The sequence below is a fragment of the Drosophila obscura genome, unplaced genomic scaffold (assembly GCF_018151105.1).
Source record: "Drosophila obscura isolate BZ-5 IFL unplaced genomic scaffold, ASM1815110v1 contig_192, whole genome shotgun sequence".
Taxonomy (NCBI): Eukaryota; Metazoa; Arthropoda; class Insecta; order Diptera; family Drosophilidae; genus Drosophila; species Drosophila obscura.
The window spans coordinates 87,145-107,177 of NW_024542781.1; the positions used below are offsets into that span (position 1 = coordinate 87,145).

Sequence of the window (20,033 nt, forward strand, 5' to 3'; positions counted from 1 at the left end):
AGGATGCGATAGCTCTGCAAGGCCATCGATGGTTTGTGCGATAGATTGACCATCGATATATCGTGTGAGAGAAAAAGTAGAATATCGAAGTCTAGAAAATTAATTATTAAAAATATTAATTATTAAATTTAAATTAATTACAGAATTTGCGATGGAAATTTTTATATTATTTCATCGATGATTTTGCAGATAGTATATATCGACCAGCGACCATCCCTACCTGATCTGCAATGTTTTGTAATCGTATTTACCAAAGTTAAAATTTTAATTTTATAAATAAGAAATGCTGCGACGAGCCCAGTGCCTCCTGCGGGTGCACAGCACTGGCCGCCAGTCGCTGTTTGCCGGACAGCGTGTGCCTGTCGTCCTCCACAGAGCCTTTTCAGCTGACGAGGCGAATCGGGACTCCGAAAAACAGAATCCAAATGCAAAACGTGCCGGCACAGGCGGGTCCAAGAGCCTGCCCGCTGTGCGGAATGCGTTTGCAGCGGCACAGGACAAGACGAAGGACACGTACCTCACAATGGTGGAGATCTTCCAGGAGCGCGATGTGCATAGGCGCAACCATGTCGAGTTCATCTACGCTGCCCTGAAGCACATGCCCGAGTTTGGCGTGGAGAACGACCTGGAGGTTTACAAGGCGCTGATCAATGTGATGCCCAAGGGAAAGTTCATACCGACGAACCTGTTCCAGGCCGAGTTCATGCACTATCCCAAGCAGCAGCAGTGCATCATCGACCTGTTGGAGCAGATGGAGGATTTGGGCGTCATGCCCGATTACGAAATGGAGGCCATGCTGCTGAATGTTTTCGGTAGCAAGGGCCACCCCCTGCGCAAGTACTGGCGGATGATGTACTGGATGCCCAAGTTCAAGAACCTCTCCCCCTGGCCCCTGCCCGACCCAGTGCCCGACGATACGCTGGAAATCGCCAAGCTGGCCGTCGAGCGGATGTGCACTGTCGATCTGCGGTCGCAGATCAACGTATTCGACACCAAACAGCTGAAGGATGCAGTGGACGAGACGTGGATCGTGAGCGGCATGAGCCCAGAGCAGTCAAAGCTGTTGCGCGAGCACTCACGACAGAAGGCGCTCTACATTGAGGGCCCCTTCCACATATGGATACGGAATCGCCGGATAAACTACTTCACCCTGCGCGCTGATGCCGACACCGAGTTCCTGGCCCAGTTGGACGAGCGGCAGCTGGACGATGACGATGTGTCGCACATTGAGGTGCCTTTCTTCGGTCGCCCCCCACCGAGACGCCACAATCAGCTGGGTAAGCTGCGTTCGGTTCACCAGCAGGACGATGGCACGATTTTCGCCATCTGCGCCACTGGCACCTCCACCAAGGACTCGCTACTCTCGTGGATACGTCTGCTGGAGGCACATGGCAATCCCTCCATAGGCGAGGTACCCGTTCTTTTCAGGTTCACATCGACAGTGCCCGCCAAGGCGGAAGAGATAGAGGGACCATCCAGTGTTCCAGCGACCAGCAGTGATAGCCGTAGTCGTAGCCGTAAGAAGGAGGAGCCGAGCGTAAGTTAATTTATTGAATAAATTCATTGTTGAGCAACTGGTTTTCGTTGTCTTTAATTTCTTGGGTTGTTTTTAGGTTTAAGGTTTAAGTAAAGGAAATTAACCATAAGATTACACAATTTCTAATTGTGAAGCCTGTCTGTTGCTGTTGCTGCTGGTACATATGCGAGTATATACTGATCCGAGCTTAAACGAAAAATCACAGAACTCGAAACTAAATGTAAAGAAGATCTGATCTGCCTACGATTCGGATTTCTCGAATCTCTCTAACCTCTAATTAAGTATTTACATTTCATCTGAGTTAGAAATATGTCAAATATATCATTATATCATAATATCAATATCCATCCATCCGGCGACTATCCCCTGCCGGTAGGTTTCACTTTGTGCCAGTTTTGTTGACGGGGAATACCTGCGTGACAACGCCAATGCCCTTGCTGGTGCCCTCGCGGAATAGGATGCGCATGCCGGGACGCACGTACTCCGGATGGCCGACAAACTCGAACATCACGGAGGCGCAATCGTTGGTTCCCAGCTTCTCTTCGCCCATTATGCCCCGTATGACGGCGGTCTGGCGAATGCTGCCAATGTGCACGGTGGTCTGGAAGCCCACATAGATGGCCGTGGCATGGAACAGAACAGATACCTTGGCCTGCAGCGGAATCGATGATAAGCGTTTATAAGTAAAAATGTTGAAGCCGAATGTCGAAGGCTTACCTGAAAGAAGAACGTGCCGTATGGCTCGTCCGGACTGTCGCCCAGCAGTACCATGCCGCTGCGCAGATTCGGCAGCTCCTGGTCCAGGGTAAACGAGAGCGATGCGCTCTGGCCAGCGCGAACCACACAACATGGCGCCTTATTGCGATGGATGGTGTTGACGCTGACGGGATGGAAGCTTCCATTCGGCAGAGGTCCAATTTTCAATGGCATATTCTCGGTGAGCACGCCTTGGACCAGGAGACCACCCACCACGGGACCAACGTCCGTGACCCGGAATATTTCATCAACCTGAAATTCACACGACTCCTGCTCGAGGCGATCCTTCTCGGCATTGCTTATGCCCGGCGAGAGCACATAGAGAAACTTGGTGACCAGATTGAGGCCCGTTCCCGTAACATTCGAGACACAAAATATGGGCACAATGTTCTCCGACACCTGATTCGAGCCGGCGGAAATGGCCTCGTCCGTATTGGTGACCACAAATGGCACCTTGCGGCACCCAATGTTCGTGAGAAGTGTGCGCAGCTCCAGTACTGTGGCGTCCGGCGACGTAATGTCTGTTTTGGTGACCAGTATGAAGAACGGCATGTCCAGGGCACGCACAATGGCCAAGTGCTCCTCGGTGGTCTCGTTGCAACCGCTGCCCGCCGACACCACCAGCATGGCGTAATGCGGCGAATAGCCGCTCAGCGCTTGGACCGTGGTGCGCATGTAGCGTCGATGGCCCGCCAGGTCCATGAAGGTGACAAGCTTGCTGGAGCGGTCGCTGATCTCCTCGGCCGTCATCATCTCATTGTACTTGTAGTTGACCACATTCCCCAGCGCATCGAAGCCCAGCGTCTCGTGGGAGATGCAGGATGTGCGACCTGCAGGTGGGCGAGGAGGAGTTAGTAAGCGGCACCAGGCGTCCATTATCCCCATTATCCTTACCCGACTGGATCTCGTGCATGTGTCGGAACATGTTGAGGCGTGCCCGACCGTGTCCATTGTCCAGTTCGTCCTGCGTGAGTACGCCCAGAAGCGTGGACTTGCCAGCGTCGGCTCCGCCCAGAACCGCCACCCGCACCTCGATGTTGTGCTGATCGTCGGGAATCTTGCGCACCAGCACCTCGGCCACGGCCCTGCGGGAGGCAATCGTCTTGCGTCGCAGCACTGACGTGCTCGCACCCAGGTGATGGGCCATATGCCTCAGTGTCATCAGCGAGGCATTCATGTCCTTCTCGCTGAGGCCCTGCAGATAGCCCGCATCGGACACACCAATCTCGTAGATGGCCTCGCCGTTGCCCTCGCGCAGACGCCACTTCATCTGTGTGACGAGATGCTCGAAGCGCTGCTTTGAAGGACTCACCAGCTTCAGCTTGTACTCCACATTGCCCAGCTGGGGCTCCGGCGGCAGTATGCCCTGTTCGAAATCAAAGATCAACTTGCCGGTGGCCGTGGGGGTGGCGGTGGCGCTGTACGGGCTGCACTCATTGGCATTGGCATCCATCTCGTAGTCGCTGCTGCTGCTGCCCCCGCCGCTGGAGTTTCCATTTATTTCGGGCTCCTCGTCGAAGCCGTCGTCCTGATTGGGATCGAAGAGGCTCAGGAAGGACTCCATTGTTGCTATATAAATATTATCAGATTTATTGTTAGCTGATAGAAACAAAGAACAATTCTCGATAGAACAAGAGTATAATAATTTGGCCAATTGCGACATTGAAACACACACACACACACGCACACACAGAGAGAGAAGTGTACATAAGCGTATGCATATGCATGGGCTCTTGTATATACATATCATATCTGTTCTTCTTCGTTTTCCTCTTTGACTTGCAGCGACCTTGAAACTCTTGTTTATGTTTTCCCCACGACATTGGACAGATACACACAATCGGGAGGGGAGGGTTGGAATGACATGGGATGCGAGTGTTACGCGAAGGAGTCACCAACTGCTTACCTGAGAAATCAAATTAAAGCGATTATATTGTGGCTCTCTCAACGTTCACTTGTACAAATAATTATAAACTAAAAGTTGGTCCTATTTGCGCGCGGACCTCTGCTTGCTGACACAAATTATCGATTTTGGCTGCGCCGTTGCCTTCACCCAGGTCCAATCTGTTATTTGTCTATATCTCTTTCTGTATCTCTTCTGCTTCTGCTTCTGGCTCTAGTTCTGCCTCTGCTCTGCTCTGCTGCCAACTTGTGCTTTTTGTGTTTGTCTGCCTTTCGATTTTGTTTATAACTTGCTCTGCTTTGTGCTACGACCACACTCTTAGAACTCGTATACAGACACGTACTCGCACGAATGTACATGCATGTGTACATTCACCCAAATACAAAAGTTCCCAAAGCTCTAGCGATACCCTACACGAGCTGAGCATGTGATTAACTTGCTCCGTTCGGTTTAGTTCTTAATTTATGTAAAAATCTATGAACAGATTATTGTACTTGTTTAACTCCCGTGTATTAGTTTAGAATATCAAGCATGTTGAACACTTTTTCTTAGGAAGCGCATATACAAGTCGGTGCGACGTTCCACATATTTTTGTTTGCTTTTGGCATCTTTCTGGTTTCTGGTTTTGTTTTGATCGGATCAGCTGCTGATAGGCAAACGACGCCAAACAGCGATGGCGCTATATCTTGAAATTGATGATGGAAACTCGAAAAGCTTTTGATTTTTTTGGTTTGTGGAATTACTGTTGTACGTGTCAACAATAACGAATTGCATACGTACGCTTATTTCTATCGTTGCATACATATGTATGTACATATGCTTGCTACACTTTTTTGTGACCAAATTTTATCATATTGTATGAAAATGAGGTCAATGCACGGCTGATGCACTTACATTTCACAATTGTTGTAATAGGCCCAGGAAGGCCAGCGATTTCTGATGCAATATGACGCTACGCTACGTTGAATAAGGCCAGGTTCCGAGAATTGCGTGAGAAGAGTTCGGGTCTGGGCGGGCACTATCCTGGCATCTTTTGGTCACTTAAATGCACTTATTTCATTGTTAATTACTAAATAAAAATTACTCAATAATTTAGATGTTGTGTATTTGTTTACACTTGTTGATATATTACATTGATATATCGATATGTATGTTGTTTAATAATAGATTTTCAATTGATTTTTTTTTTTTGGAGTGGCGAATATATTAATTGTTTTTCTTTTGTGATATAAACATCAAAGTTCAGGGAAGATCGAATCTATTTTTCTGTTGTTTCACGTTGATTCATATATACCCGCGACTTTTCATTCTACTTATCGATGCATAGGGTTGGGTGCAAGCAAGTATCGGTAGTTTTGTGCGATAAATGGGTGCCTCGGGACCGCCTCATGGCAAGTAGCTTCTGTCAGTCAGCATTTTAAATTTGCCCAGTTTTTCAAATTTGAATCGAGGGCAATGAAATGAATTATTGGATTTTTCTTTTCGTGCGTATATTCAGGGGCTCCCGAAAGCCGGATAAATCCAAATAAAATTCCGTTTAATAATATGTTTACGTTTTATTTCTTATCATTAACATTATTACTTTATCACAAATATTTTAAGCATTTTTACATATGTAGATAGTTACAATGATGTGTATATGTATGTATGTATATATGTGGGGGTTATCTATGCATATGTATTGTATGTACAACGAATGCTCTCCTTGAGGCTCATAAAATACTTATAGCACAAGATTACACGTTAGCTGTGTGGGTGTGTGTGTGTTTTGTGTTGTGTGTGTGTATGTAAAGGCGTGGCTCTACAGGTTCGGTCTTTTAAAAGATTCAACTACTCGCTTCGCTTATGGACTCGATATCGGGGGAAGTTTTCCTATAAACTTGAAGGAAGCTTACGATTTTCTCTATTTACTCTAACTCAGAGAGTTACCTGGAATGCTACAACTTTTACATTTAAACATTATGACATTACATTGATCTTACTAATTGCTATAATTCATTGAAGATTTTTGCTTATTCTTTGCTTGTTTTTCCATAACCATTTTTGTTTTGTTTTTTTTTTTTTTTTCGTTAGAAAGTCGAAAACGTATATCGAAAATAACCGAAAATGATATGACAAACTTTTGAACACTTATAAGTCGTTTTTAGCCCTTGTCTATGATATAGTTTACCGTTTTCGTGGCTGCTTTAATATGTATGTACTTCTGATATGCTAATGCCTTGATAACAATTGCCAATCCAATGGGCCCGACGGATCCAGACGGGTATGCAACATTACAATAATCGAAAGAGTGTGTGTTATGGCTAACAACTATTTGAACTGCCTGCCCCCCGGGTCTAGCCTCTGTCCATAAATTATATTTACACATGTAACCTATGTATTCGTTGTGGTCTCAGGTCTCAGGCTGAGGGCTGGTAAGCGCACTCCCAATACGACCAACAATCAATGAAGTGTCTGACCAAAAACCGTGGCTCAGCTCAGCCAAACTGTCATCACCCGCTGGCTCTGGCGTTGGTTGGCTCTCTAGGAATCAGCTGAGCTCTGCGCTTTTATTTCTCGACCCGCATAAATCATTTTATTAGCTTATTAAAAACTTTTCCATTTATTGTCATCATTTTGCGCTATCGTGCGCACAAATCCGTGCCCAGCTCTCTGTGCTCTGTGCTATGGGTTCTTGTCGCCTGCCGCGGCCGCTTTTATTGTGCTCTATACCCCCATTCAATCGCTCGTGAGCTTATTAAGGGTCGGGGATGGAGCTAGAGGCGGGGTTGGTGTGGGTTGGCTATCGCATATTTTTCTAAACTTTTCTTTATTGCTCACTTGTTGGCTGCCATGGCTGCTATTAGCAGGGACTGGACAGGACAGGGCAGGACAGGACTGCCCACTCACATTTCAACCATACCCATTAAATTCAAATCGGCTGCTGTTTTTGGCGCGTGTTTAAAAGTTAAATAATGGCCAGCACTGGGCACGCAATGGCGCAAGACGTGTCCAATATAACTTTTGCCCGTTTTTGGCTTTGGGGATGGGGCGGTCGCAAGTCTGTTTTCGATACACTTGGCTTTGATCTTGTGCAATCGTGGGGTGGTGTGGGGGTGTGGGGGGGATGTGGGCAAGTTCAAATAGTTGCGGTTTGGTTTTCTCCCATTTCAGTGTGGCATAGGCTCTCGGTTAGGCAGGAAGAGGGGGGGATATGTATGTTGAGAATACATATATGTATGTATGTAAGTATGTATGTATGTTGGTTTTGCAGCCAGGACAAACAGATTTAACAACGATTTTCGATACGTAGCATTTCAACTATAGACGAGATTACTGTCCAATTAAGCACTGCTCTCAGCTGGCGTCCAAGTTTGGAAGATTTTCGTTTCACCTTTCACAATGTGAGGATGAAATCGCTTCGTGACTGCAGCAGGGCTCTGTTGTACAGAGAACGTTAAATATAGGCATGTATGTATACAACTATAAATAACTACGAATACATTTACTTAGTTTAAACATTTACAAACGAACAGAGACACTTACAAACACACGCAAACACGCATTACATATAAATACAAATACAAATACAAATGGATATTCGTACTTTATCTAAGGGGTTGCGTTTAGGTCTATGAATTAACTGCTAAGCGACGCCGCCGAATAGCTCTCGCATCCGTTCCCAAGGATCGTAGTTCGCTATCATTGTCTTACTTTGAGTCGGCTTCTGATTCGGTTAGTGTTTGTTTGTGCGCCAGTCTTTTGTTTGATGCCAGGAATTCAAGTGCTTGCCCCACACCCACTTCCACTTCCATACATCCACATTTATACCCTTGTCCTTGCCCGAACATTAACCGCGCTTAGACGCAGCTTTCGGGGCCGGGCAAGGTGTCCGTGATGATGTGATTGCGTCCGGCACTGGACTTGTGCGTGATGGTGTTGAGCTGTGACGGCGACAGGCTTGTGCCGGCCATCACCGAGCCGAGGCCCAGGCCCTTGGGCAGCGTCATGTGGGTGGGCAGGGTGGTGGTGGACATCGGCGATCCAGCGGCTGCTGCTTTGCTCAAATTGTAGTCTATCAGACTGCTGGTGGTCAGATAGTCGGCCAGGGTGAGTGTCGGATCATGGCCCCCCCGCTGCAGGCTGCCCGCTGTGGGCTGGCCCATGCTGTGGGGCAGCGTATGGTGCAAGTGATGGGCGTAGTGGCTGCCTCCAGCCGCACCGTTGGCCAGCGCATTGCTGGCCGCGTTAACGGTGCTGCTGGCCGAGCTGAGCGTGCTGTTGCTGCCCCCACCCCCACCCCCGCCGACAGCATAGCTTCCCATGTTGAGGCCCAGCTGCTCGTAGCGACTGAGCGTGGGCATGGCATCGTATAGGAGCGGGGGAGCTGTCCCCGTCCCAGCCACCGATGATGTCTGATGATAGCCCTTGGCAACGACCGCCGCAGTGTCGCTCTCCAGCCGGAGGGTGCTCGACTGGGAGGGCGGGCTGCTCAGGTGCGGCGCACTCACATCCTGCAATAAACAAATGGCAGAGTCAGGTTGCAACGCCTCTCCGGCATACATATATATGTACATATATGTATGTGTGTATGTATGTTGGTCTTCGCACTTACATAATCCGTCGCTTTATGGCTAGCAGCATTGCCAGAGCTGGGAGCGGCTGATGCGCCGCCGGCACCACCTCCACTGCCGCCGCCCATAAATAAACCACTCGGCCGATTTCCCAGCGGCGACGATGTGTCACTGCCAGTTGCGCTTTTTTGCGCACTCAGTATGTCCGGCTGCTTTTCAATGCCCTGCTTCAAAGTGTAAGCCACAACGAGCCGCTGATGACCAGCACCTGTTTCCAGAGGCGCCGTCACTGTCACATCCATGCCTGCCCGAAAAGGAGAACGCGCATTAGCCCCCTGACCATCTACGAGCTGCACTCCGTTGACTTACCCAAATGCTTATCCTTGTCGTCGCACATGTTCCGTGCTCCCGGGCCGCGTCGCCTACGCACAGCAATGACCACCACAGAGAGCACGGCTATGCCCACCGTGAAGAGGGTGCCGGCGAGCAGAGCAGCCAGGGGTAAGATTGACAGGCCCATGCGTCCGTCTGCAATGCAAATGTGGATGAATAAGTGGGCGAACTGCAGTACTTTGTAAGCTGAAACTCTGCCCCATGTCCATGTAAACAAAATAAAAGGAGCCGCTAGTCCTCAGGCGACAAAAAACCAATAAAGCGTCGATTATGAACAGTCATGTAGTCGTGTACAGCAACAAGAAAAGATGGAAACTGATGGAAACTGAGGGAAACAGCTAAAGTTCGAGCAAAAAAAAGAAACAAATTCCGTGCCAGCCCTTGACTTATTTTCTTGACCATTAACAGTAACAAGTATTGCTTGGAAGGATACTATTTCAGTCCCAATAACAATACATTGGTTCCAGTATAAATATTTTAACACAAATAAAAGACAGATATCATACACACACATCACAAAGGCTATAAGACCTTTAAGGCTATAAATGTACGAACTATTATTAATAAATAAAACGCAAGAGTACGAGAGAGACAAAAAGTACATACAGATATATGACATACAGACATACATATGTACAATAAATATGTAGCTATTGAAAATATTTGATGATGAGAGCACTTTTCCACCTAATCCATTTCTTTTGGCCAGCAATATTAAGTGAGGGACGGGACCCCCGATAAATAGCCTTTGCTCGTTGAGATTCGAATAAACTGGATGCAGCGGCCACTTGAATGGTGCTCGCCCAGCTCTTTTTCAGCCGAGCCAGCATTCATCCGGGCAGGCCCCCTCTCCCACCCGATTTGGCGCACATAAAACGCACAACGCATGTCAAGTGGTGGCCGTTCACTGGTTGCTCCCTTAGTTATTTTTTTTTGATTCGTTTTCTTTTTGTATTTGAAAATGCTTTAACATGGGTGCTAAGCATTTCAATTAAAATCCGTTTGAGTGCTGAGTTTTGGGGCATTTCGGGGAAATCGTAATTGAATATGCATTACAAGGCCGCAAACATTGCGTATACGTACGCTGCCTAAACGATGCGACGCGATGCGGCGTCTCTGGCTGGCTGGCTGGCTGGCTGGCTGGCTATATTTGGCATTCAACAAATCATGCGCGCCTGCGGATATGCCACACAGAATTTCAATAAGCAAACATCGACCAGGAGACAGCATAATACCGGAACGGAACGGAGCGACATGCTACCAAATGTAGCATGTAAGAGAGGCCTCTGTGAGGGCTCTGCACGGGCACTGCACAACTCTCGACTGTTGCTAATTTATAAACCTGGTGGGTCTTGCCAGCCAAAGCGCCAAAACGCCAAAACGCCAAAGTTGCAAATCAATAAATATTCTTTAGCCGCTGTATCAAATGTTGACGAAACAGCGCCGCTGGCGAAATTGCTCATTTATGCATGGCTGCGTCTAAGCGAACTCACACACACACACACACTCCTAATTTCACATTCTCTGAAATACAGACACACACACAAAAGCTCTCGTTTAGGTCCGATTTGTACATGTGTTGTAATTGCTGGCACATGACTTTTGAAAAGAAAAATATAAATATGTATGTATATATTTGATCATTCGTACAGTGCGTTTCGTTAGTGTAAGAGTGGATATGTCAGCGATGAATGATTGAATGTGCAATAAATTATGATATGTTAATTAATAATAAAATAAAATTAATTTAAATGGTAGATTCAAGGCAATTGTTTGACAATTCTGACAGGGCAGTTATTCTTTATCGGATTTTTCCACTTGAGGTTGTAGCATTTTGTGACGCACTGTATTTGGATTAAAAGCCCCAGCGGGAAGGAAAAAGCTAATAACAAGCTGACGTATAATGTTTTTTAATTTTAATTAGATTTAAACAGCGCCGTAAATGATGGAATTTGCAAGCAACGAATGAGGAGCGAACGAATGGACGATTGGTGATTTAGGACGGACATCAATCATTCGACTCCTGTTTACCCTTACTGTATTGAAATACTCGTGCTTGGACATTAACTAAATAGTGGAATATTAGGGAATAATGTGGGATTTTCTTGGTCACACACACATTCGCTAGTGCTCCTTCAAACAGATAAATAGTGAATATTTATTTAATTTTTATGCTCATTGAGCGCTTAAGTGATTTATGAATCGATGCGCAGATTGGTGCGGGAATGATTTAAATTAAATTCGAAGTTTATTTGGTTTGTTCAATGTCATGCCAATGTGGACATAATAATTCATTTTAAATTCATCATGATATGCTTTTGCATCGAATGAATATTCATTGATACACTACACCCACTGCGGTAAAATACAATACATACATACGTACATATGTATGTACTATTTCACTTATGAGTGAATATGCAGAATTTCTTCCTAAGAAAGACACCTTTGCAGCTATTTCCCATCCTCATTCCAGCATTAACCCGGCTCCATGCTCCCGGCCTGCTCTCAGCCATCGTACGACAAATCCCCAATCGCATCAGCAAACCCAACAAAGAGCATAAAGGAATATAAAACCGAATCGAGCAATCGCTTGCCAAATAAAATATATATTCGGCACCCAGGAAGAGGACACTTGAAACTGAAACTGATGCCGATGCCGTTGCCGTTGCCAGTGTGGATGCGGATGCCAGGCGACGGCACATAAGATGAGATGCCAAAAGAAAAATAAATTTAATTTAAATATAAGCACAGCGGCGTAATGAAATTTTCACACTTGTGCAAATATTTACCAATAAAACGACGTGGAATGGGGTGCCAGGTGCCAGGTGGCAGGCAGCAGGTGCCGGTAGCCGGAGACTCTAGACTATGCACATGCTCCCCCCCCCAACTTAAGCAGATAAGCTGCCAGTCAGCCAGCCAGCCAGGGAGTCAGCCAACCAACCAACCAACCAACCAACCAACCCGAGAGCCATCCAGCAAACCTGTGCTCTCCAGTACTACTACTATACTGTACTGTGCTCACCGCATAACCACCGGAGAAGGGACGAGCCTGGTCTTGCGTGCCGCTCATAAGCCAATTGTTTGCATGAGTTTTATTTGGATGAGTGCAGAACGAGGCCATCCCATCCCATCCCATTCCAGAACAAGAACAAGAACAGAGCAAAGAAAACCCTGGCTATTCTCCTTCCTGCTGTGTCTTCTCATAAGCTTAATTCGATTTAATGCTCCCGTTTGTGATATAAATGATTCGATGAGATGATGAAAAAGTGGATTGGTTAAAATGTATTGGGAATACAAGGCAGTGTAAGGCAGCGTTACACCGCCACTCACATTGTTACCCCACTCCCACCTCACTCCCACCTCCCGCCCAGTCGTGCTCATGTGGGCTTCTGGTCGGGAATGCGTTTACACAAAGTAAGCATAAATAAAGAAAGCGTTGTGGATGCGATACATTGTGTGGAGTCTGGTTCTACGTATCACACGAGGCAGACACGGAGAACGGGCGAAAGGGGAGACTGGGAGCCTGTCATCTATTGCAATGGCGGTCACATTTCCGTTCCAGACAGCCAAGCCAGCCAAGAGCCAACAGCCAACAGCCCGAGCCGGCCCACCACTTCGATCCGCCGTAACATATAATTTTATTTCATTTTACTTTACTTTCTGCACCGTTGTCTTTTGGGATATTGTATTCAGATAAGACATGTTTAATGTATTTTTTCTTGTCGTACAGTAATCGTTTATATTTTGTGCGCTCGAGCTGGGAGCTGGGAGCTGTAGCTTGGTCTCAGTGTCTGCTTGCCTTCCGCTGCTTTGGCTGCTTTTGCTGCTTTGGCTGCTGCTGCTGTCGTCTACCTCTGATACGTTGTTACCTTGACGCCCCAGTAGCGACCACAGTGTGGGTCTTATGTGTATGAATGTGTGGGTGTGTGGATGGTTGGAATAATGTAACTCCTGGGGAATCTCTGTGTGTCAGTTTAGCATAACAAGATATCTCTTTTCTCTGTTGGGGTTTTGCCTTTCTCTTATTCCTTCTTTTTTTCTTTTTTTTTTGGCTAAAACATGAAATTGATTATATTTACATTAATGTGGCATCAAGTGTTGCCATTGTAAAATGATTCTACCAGCACCGAGCCCTGACTCGGTTTGCCTTGCCAACGCCATTGCCCCTTTGCTGCCGTCGAAAGAGAAGCTTTTAAATTTGCCGAGGTGCAAATATTGACACTTGACGTAGGTGGATTGCATCTCCACTTATCCATACATATGTGTTGCATGCTTCAAAAATTAGGTCGCTCACCCAGCCGAACCACCGATTCTGTGGGCGAACTGTAACCGAACTGTGATATAATATGCACGCTCGGCTAAGCTGCCCAGCCCAGCCCAGCATTCAATCTATCCATCCCACACACACAGCACTCCCCAAATAATGACCTTCTACCGGAACCCTCATCCTCACCCTCACCATGGAGCTTTCGTCTGTTGGACAGCTGGGCAGTTGGTCGTGGGTGTCTGGAGCGCATTAAGGAGATGATTGAGTGGATTTGTTGTTCATGGTGATTGGTAACCGGACCGTACAAATATGCAATTGTGCAGATAAACATTATTGGCTGACCAAGTGCGGACAGTATTAGAACGTAAGTAATACATAACTCAGTGCGGCCCCGATGTCGATGTCGGTGACGATGATGCCAAAGATGATACTTAATGATGATGATGTTGTTGGCAAGGTGGTGTTGCCATTGGAATTGTTGATTCAATGAAGGGCCCGGCCCCAGCCTGGCCCGGCCCGAATGCTGGCTTCTACAATCATTGTGCATAATTTTCTCATGATTGAATTAGAGACAACAAATGCAATTTAACCATAATATCAGATGACATAGCACTTGAGAATACAATTATAAATGCCACTACAGAACGAGAGAACGAGGGGACGAGAGCACAAGGGAACGTAGTGGATGCCCAAGACCCAAGATGAAAGATGAGGTCAATAGTAATGGAAATCATAGAATTTATATGCAAATATTGTATAAATGGAATGTTTGTAAATATTTTATCTTGATTAAGTGCGCTTAATGAGGCTGACATGAACCTTGACAGCTCCAACACTGTATCAGAAGATTTTCTCGAATTAATATTTTAATTCTTCATCACTAAAATACTTATAAAATGTAGATTAAAAGAAATTGTAGAATATAATTTGCCTTCGAAATCTATAAATTTCTTACTTTTAATTTAGTTATTAAAGCGATAAAATGTGCGCTTCGCTGAACCCATAGGAAAGTTAATTTATTTTATAATAATATACCCTATCCCCCGAATTATCCCTCAAAATTATAGCCAGTAAGATAAACCTGTACCTACAATCCTCTAATTTTTAATTATTTCTTATGTCCCCTCTTTCCTTTAATTTTAATAATAGTTTATATTAGCAGGTAGTTGTCTGATCCTCTTCAATAAATAAAACCCAACCCAACTTAATAAGCCGTATTTTCATGTTTTTCTTTAGTTATGTATCTTAGATATATTTGATCAACATTTGAATCGATTTTTAAGTGTATAAAATGCGTTGCCTTTTTCTTTTTTGCTCAAGATTGCTTCAGTCGAAAGTGCGTGTAAAACGAGCTTTTCAAATACCTGACCTACCTTGGAAACACACGCACGCACACACACACACAGTAAACATGCACGCACTTTCACACTTTTTACCTCAATTGTTGCAAGGAGCGGAAAAAAACTTTTAAAGAAAATTAGCGTCAAAGTTGAATAACAAAGCATGAATAAGAAATCTTTGTGTCACTACTTGGGACAGCTCGGAAGTGAAGAGGGAGATGAGACTGAGACTGGGACTGGAGGTGGCACTGGGAGATTGTTTGTTGAGTAAAGTAGTGTTGCAGTGCCACCCGCCGTCGCTTCAACGTAAACAAAACTCGTTAAATAAAAGAGCAATTGTACTTACAACAGCAGCAGCAACAACCACAAGACAACAATGGAATGAATGAAAGAAAGAAACTAAAACGGTTAAGCGGAATATGCAAATACTTGAATGACTTTTTAAAGGTGAAATGGTGCTTAAAAAGCAATGAATGTTCAGCCTCTCTCTCCCACCCACCCCGTCGTTTCTATCCTGCTCCTGCTTCAGGAGAAGTTTGCCGCGTCTTGCATACCTAACCCAGTTACCACCCCTTGGGGAAAACTTTGCAGTTTTTCCCCACCCCACTTCGCCTTGCTTTTTTTTTGTTTTCGCTCATCCAAACACCTACCTGAACGCTTGTCCGCCTCATTGATGGGCACATTCTCGAGGACAATCGGCTCGGAGCGACCCTTCTGATTGACGCTGTAGACAACCAAATGCAAGGCCGGATGGGCATCGGGAAAATAGTCCATGGGCATCAGATCTGTGGATGCAAAAGAATCAGAGAATGAGTTGATGAGTCAGAGGTAGAGGCAGCGGCAGAGGCAGAGATGACCTGACCCGATCATTAATTTAAAACTTGTAGTGCAGTGCAAACTTCATTAGGCAAACAGGCATTTAATTAGCACGTCGCGGTGCAAAACTTCGGCCACGAGAGCAGCGCGCATAAACTGAACAACTTTTTCCCGTGTGCCTTCTTTTTCTTCTTCTTCATTTTCTCCTTCTTCTTTAGTTTTTCCCGTTTCCCGTTTTGCTGTTTTTCTATTTTCTGGTTTTTCTTAATGCGCGCATCAAAAGTTTTGTTTGTGCCCCTCTCTCTCTCCCTCTCGCCCTGCACCGATAGCAGCTCATTAAAATGGCAACTACAAGTGCGCTATGGTATGGTGGTTCAGGGACTGGGGCGTGGCAGGACTAATACGCATACATTGGCAAACCGCAAGAACAAAAACACTCGGCACGGGCAGGGTGACGGGCACGGGCAGGGACAGGGGCAGGGGCAGGCACAGGCCAGCCAACGGCTTACCCCGTGAATCCCTCTGACAGCATCGTTAACACGCCTGTCTAACTAATCGTGACTTTACGCTTCGTTTGACTTTGCAAATATCGCTGGATGCACACCCCTCCTCCACCAGCCATCGCTGGGATGGGGCGCTGCTTGCTGGAGTCATCGATAGAGCTTACAAAAAAGATGCCACTGCAGCACCGGGAGCAGGGATCAGATCTGTTCTGTTCTGTTCTGGCTCACGCGTTGCCAAGTTGCCAACTTTAATAATCCAAAATGTGGCTCATTAACTCGCCTCATTTTCGGTTCGGTTTTTGCCACACAATCAAATGTAATATTATAATTCTCGTTTCGCTGTTAACTCTCATATAAATCTTGCTTTTTCAACAGCTCCACGATTCGAGTGTTGGCCACTTTCTGCTGTCCCCCCTGGCCTGGCCTGGCCTGGTCGCCCCTGCCGTTGCCATTGCCGTTGGCGTTGCCCTTGGCGTTGACGTGCCTGTGGCACCCTGGGGCTCCCACTCCCACTGCCAGCTAACAGCACCATCCTCCAATTCCCCACCTCAAAACGCCATTGGCATAAAAGTTTTGCTGACTAGCTGAAATTCATTACAACAAAACAGGCAGCAGCATGTGCCCGCAATGGTCGGGTCGGGGTGTGGGCGGCTGGGTCTGGGGCTGGGGATGGGGTCCTGGCAGCCTCAACTAATTAATCTGCGTACTGCTCTATGGCTGCTGGCTTGGCTTTCCATCTACATCATGCCCCACGTACAACTCTCCTTCTCTCCCCGTCCTCATGCTAGTCTTTCGTTTCTCTTCCTTTTCTTGTCTTGAGGCCAACGCGCAATTTTGCCAGCTCAACTTTTTGCTCAGTTTGTTACTTTGATTTGTTTTTGTTTTTCCCTGTTGCCGCCGCTCCTGGATCTGGCCGCATGAAAGTCAAGTCTTTAGTTTGCGGCTTTCGACGGAGCACTGTAAATATTGTAGCGCTAACACCAGTGGCAGGACCTCGAGATTTCTAAGCCAACCTCATTTAAATATAATAATGCATAAGCATCGTGTAATAAAACAATGCTTGGGGCTGCGCAAGTCTGTGGAAATATTGGATTTCCTACCCCCACCTAAAACCATTAAAGTCCGAGCAATTGAGTTGCCTAGGAAACGGACTATTTAAACACATTTTGTGTAAATAACACGACTGGCGGCCATCCTTGAGGTAGGAGGCAGGATGGTCCACTCAACCGAGAAAATGTTGCGGAAAGTTCAAGTTTAATCCTTTAAAAGCGCTCTAAGTATGTATCTACGGATGATTGATGCCTGACTGGGACCGACTGAGACTTGTGTGCAATCAGATTGTGCTTAGCCAATCACTCACCTGTCAGATCGATCCGAAACACTGGCACATCCACGTACGTGCTGCTCATGTTCAGTCGCAGCTTCTTGGTCTTGGAGTCGTAGGCCTCCAGGAAGAACTGCTGCTGCAGTCCGCCATCATAGCCGGGCATGCACTCCAGCTCCATGGTGGAGTAGATGATGTTGTCGTAATTATCAAAATTGATGGTGCCCCCGCCGGACTGGCTGTCGTGGGCTGTGGCTGCTCCAACTCCACCTCCACCTCCAGCTCCACGTACACCGCCTGCTCCGCCCAGCAGGCTCTGGGTGACTACGCCGTTGCTAAAGCTGTACTCCATGCGTGAGTAGTCAAAATGCGGCTGCTGCCACTCGGCGGAGGTGGGTGGCGTGGTCTCGGCTGGCTGTCTGGTGGTCCGGGGCGGCACTGCTGTTACGCTTCTCGCTGTGGTCGTTGTGTCGGAGGTGGCGAGGGCCACACTGGCCACAAAGTCATCATCGCTAACGTTGTACATATCGTCGACATCGACATCACCATCGTCACCCTCATTATCCTCAGCATCGACATTTTCTTCGAGCGACTCCAGGTCCAGCTGCTGCTCCAGTGACAACATATCCACATGCTGATGCTGATGCTGGACGGAAGAACCCTCTTCGACCGTCTCGTACTCGCCCAAATCGCTCGGCTCGTCGGCCATATACTCGGCATCTGTTTGCAACTCAGCAGCATCTTCATCCAGGTCTGCATCGTCATCATTCTCCGGCTCTGCATCTTCCTCTGCCTCAGCTTCAGCTTCAGCCTCGGCGTCTGTGTCTGCCTCGTCGTCGTCGTCGTCATCATCATCATCATTAGTCTCATCCTCCGCTGCATTGTCCTCTGTCTTGGCAAGATCATTAGATGCTGGCTTGTCTTTGACTTCTGCCCGGACTCCTGTTGCTGCTGCTGCTGATGCTGCTGATGCTGCTGTTTCCTTTACATTGCTTCCGCTAATTGCTGCTGCCGGCTTGTTGCTTATTTGCGGTGCATTTGGCGGCAGCGACTGTTGCTGCTGTTTGTTCACCCTGCTGCTGACATTACTACTGCCAATGATGGCCAAAGATTTGCGTGCCCGTCTCATTGTGGGCATCTCCTCGACGCCGCCACTGCTGCTACTGATGCTGCTGCTCATGCTGCTGATGCTGATGCTGCTGCCAGTGGCATCCTTCTCAGTTTCCACGGCGGCTGCTGTGGCCCTTGTCGCAGCTGAATTTGTTGTAGCTGCCAGCGAAGATAAAGATGATGATGCTGCTGCTGCTGCCACCGTTGCTAAGATGTCATTTGCTGCCTGCCGTTTTCTTCGCTTTGGAGTTGCATAATGATGGATTATATTGCTGTTGTGCTCGTTTACGTTTACGTTTGCCCCCCGCCTTTGCTGTCTTTGTTGCAGCTCCATCTCCAGCTCCAGCTTCAGCTTCAGCTCTTTCTTCTTCTGTTCGTGCATGTTTTTCTGTCGCTTATTAAAATACTTTGCTGGCAGTTTGCCATTGTTGCCGCCGCCGCCTGCCCCCTCGCTTGCAGCAGCTACTCCAGTCCGCTCTACATGTGACATTGATAAATTTGATTTTGCTGCCTCACTCGGCTTCTGGCTTGTTATTGATGCCCCAAGACCGAGCTTGGTGCCTGAATTCAGTTGTCTCTGTTGTCTCTGTTGGCTCTGTTGGCTTTGGCTGGCTCGTCGCGTGCGCTGCTTTGGTGACTTGGCCGGCAATCCATCAGCCTGTTTATCGGTGGCCAGTGCCTTGGACGACTTTCCACTGCTCTCTTCTGGCTGATGCTGATGCTGCTGCTGTTGCTGTTGCTGCTGCTGTTGCTGCTTCCTCTGGCGCTGCCTTTCGATGGCTGCCAATGTCTGGGACGGTGTAAATGACGTTCGCTTTTTGAGGCGCTGCAATTGCTGTTGACTGAGGACATATCCCGCTGCCTGGGGCTGTGGCTGTGTCTGCTTATTATTAGATTTCATGTGGCTAGCATTTGTTTTGCCCTTCATATTTTTATTGGCGGCATTGTTCCGGTGGCCAGTGGCATTCTTGCCGTTGTTGTTATGGCGCTCACGTACGTACTCCATATGCGGATAATTCGACTCGTGTCTGCCGTATTGTGTTTGCAACATTTGATTGGCATGCATTGTCGTCTGATTCGATGAATTCAGCGATGCGGAGGTCACCACATACGGACGCAGCGTACAGTTCCGTAATGCCCCCGGCTTGGCTGTGTTCATCGAACGAAAGAAAACCATATGGGATTGGATTACAAACTCATATTGCATACAAACTGCCAATAGCAGCACACATTTTTAGCATAAGAATACGAGTAAGAGAAAGCTGAGACTCACCTGCCGGCACCACCTGAAACAGGCACGGATCCGATTGCTTGCCAATGGCATTACGGCCGTAGCAGGCCAGTGTCCCGTAGTCCCGCTCACCCTTGGGCGTGTAGATCAGTTCGCTGACGGTCTCCACTGTGCGAAAGAAACAGGTGCGAATATTCAGTATCGGTATTCCAAGTTTAAGTGCTGCCCCTTTTTTTTGGGCCAAAGTTAAATGAAATAAGTTCTGCTTGCTTAAGCAGCTCAGTCAAGCCAACTGGG

The 20,033-nt window shown here is 47.1% G+C and overlaps 3 protein-coding genes across 6 annotated transcripts in view; 1 reads left to right on the forward strand and 2 right to left on the reverse strand.

Moving 5' to 3' along the window:
• Positions 1–195: 195 nt before the first annotated feature.
• On the forward strand, positions 196–1,634 carry LOC111080939 (evolutionarily conserved signaling intermediate in Toll pathway, mitochondrial). The gene is made up of 2 exons (XM_022376812.2): positions 196–1,537; positions 1,614–1,634. Exons 1-2 carry the CDS (start codon positions 284–286, stop codon positions 1,617–1,619), a joined length of 1,260 nt encoding a protein of 419 aa, XP_022232504.2. The 5' UTR covers positions 196–283; the 3' UTR covers positions 1,620–1,634.
• Positions 1,635–1,678: 44 nt separating this feature from the next.
• Positions 1,679–5,333, reverse strand: LOC111080938 (GTP-binding protein 2). Of its 2 annotated transcripts, none has more exons than XM_022376811.2 (4): positions 5,091–5,333; positions 3,188–3,862; positions 2,255–3,123; positions 1,679–2,189 (listed from the first exon to the last, which is right to left on the reverse strand). In XM_022376811.2, exons 2-4 carry the CDS (start codon positions 3,855–3,857, stop codon positions 1,917–1,919), a joined length of 1,812 nt encoding a protein of 603 aa, XP_022232503.1. In that variant the 5' UTR covers positions 3,858–3,862; positions 5,091–5,333; the 3' UTR covers positions 1,679–1,916. The 2 variants fall into 2 exon arrangements, with proteins under 2 accessions (XP_022232503.1, XP_022232502.1); XM_022376810.2 differs by lacking the exon at positions 5,091–5,333 and adding an exon at positions 4,200–4,521.
• Positions 5,334–5,755: 422 nt separating this feature from the next.
• The window catches only part of LOC111076162, a 68,734-nt gene continuing 54,456 nt past the window's right edge, over positions 5,756–20,033 (reverse strand). The window contains exons 12-18 of one of the 3 annotated variants that reach the window (XR_005967850.1): positions 19,779–19,904; positions 17,432–19,654; positions 15,403–15,537; positions 9,119–9,277; positions 8,791–9,053; positions 6,179–8,689; positions 5,756–6,125 (exon numbers count right to left, since the gene is read on the reverse strand). Coding sequence is in view for 1 of the 3 variants with exons in the window: in XM_022369835.2 (XP_022225527.2) it covers positions 8,036–8,689; positions 8,791–9,053; positions 9,119–9,277; positions 15,403–15,537; positions 17,432–19,654; positions 19,779–19,904 (3,560 nt within the window). In the remaining 2 variants the exon portion in view is untranslated. Of the gene's footprint in view, positions 8,690–8,790; positions 9,054–9,118; positions 9,278–15,402; positions 15,538–17,431; positions 19,655–19,778; positions 19,905–20,033 lie in introns of all 3 variants that reach the window. The other 2 variants (XR_005967851.1, XM_022369835.2) reach the window with 2 other exon arrangements.

Excerpts from the sequence above, each read along its gene's own strand:
- LOC111080938 (XM_022376811.2), bottom strand. The coding sequence starts at position 3,857 with ATGGAGTCCTTCCTGAGCCTCTTCGATCCCAATCAGGACGACGGCTTC. Across the intron at positions 3,124-3,187 it reads CATGCACGAGATCCAGTCGG|GTCGCACATCCTGCATCTCC; the intron begins GTAAGGATAATG and ends GCCCACCTGCAG. Across the intron at positions 2,190-2,254 it reads ACGGCACGTTCTTCTTTCAG|GCCAAGGTATCTGTTCTGTT; the intron begins GTAAGCCTTCGA and ends ATTCCGCTGCAG.
- LOC111080939 (XM_022376812.2), top strand. The coding sequence starts at position 284 with ATGCTGCGACGAGCCCAGTGCCTCCTGCGGGTGCACAGCACTGGCCGC.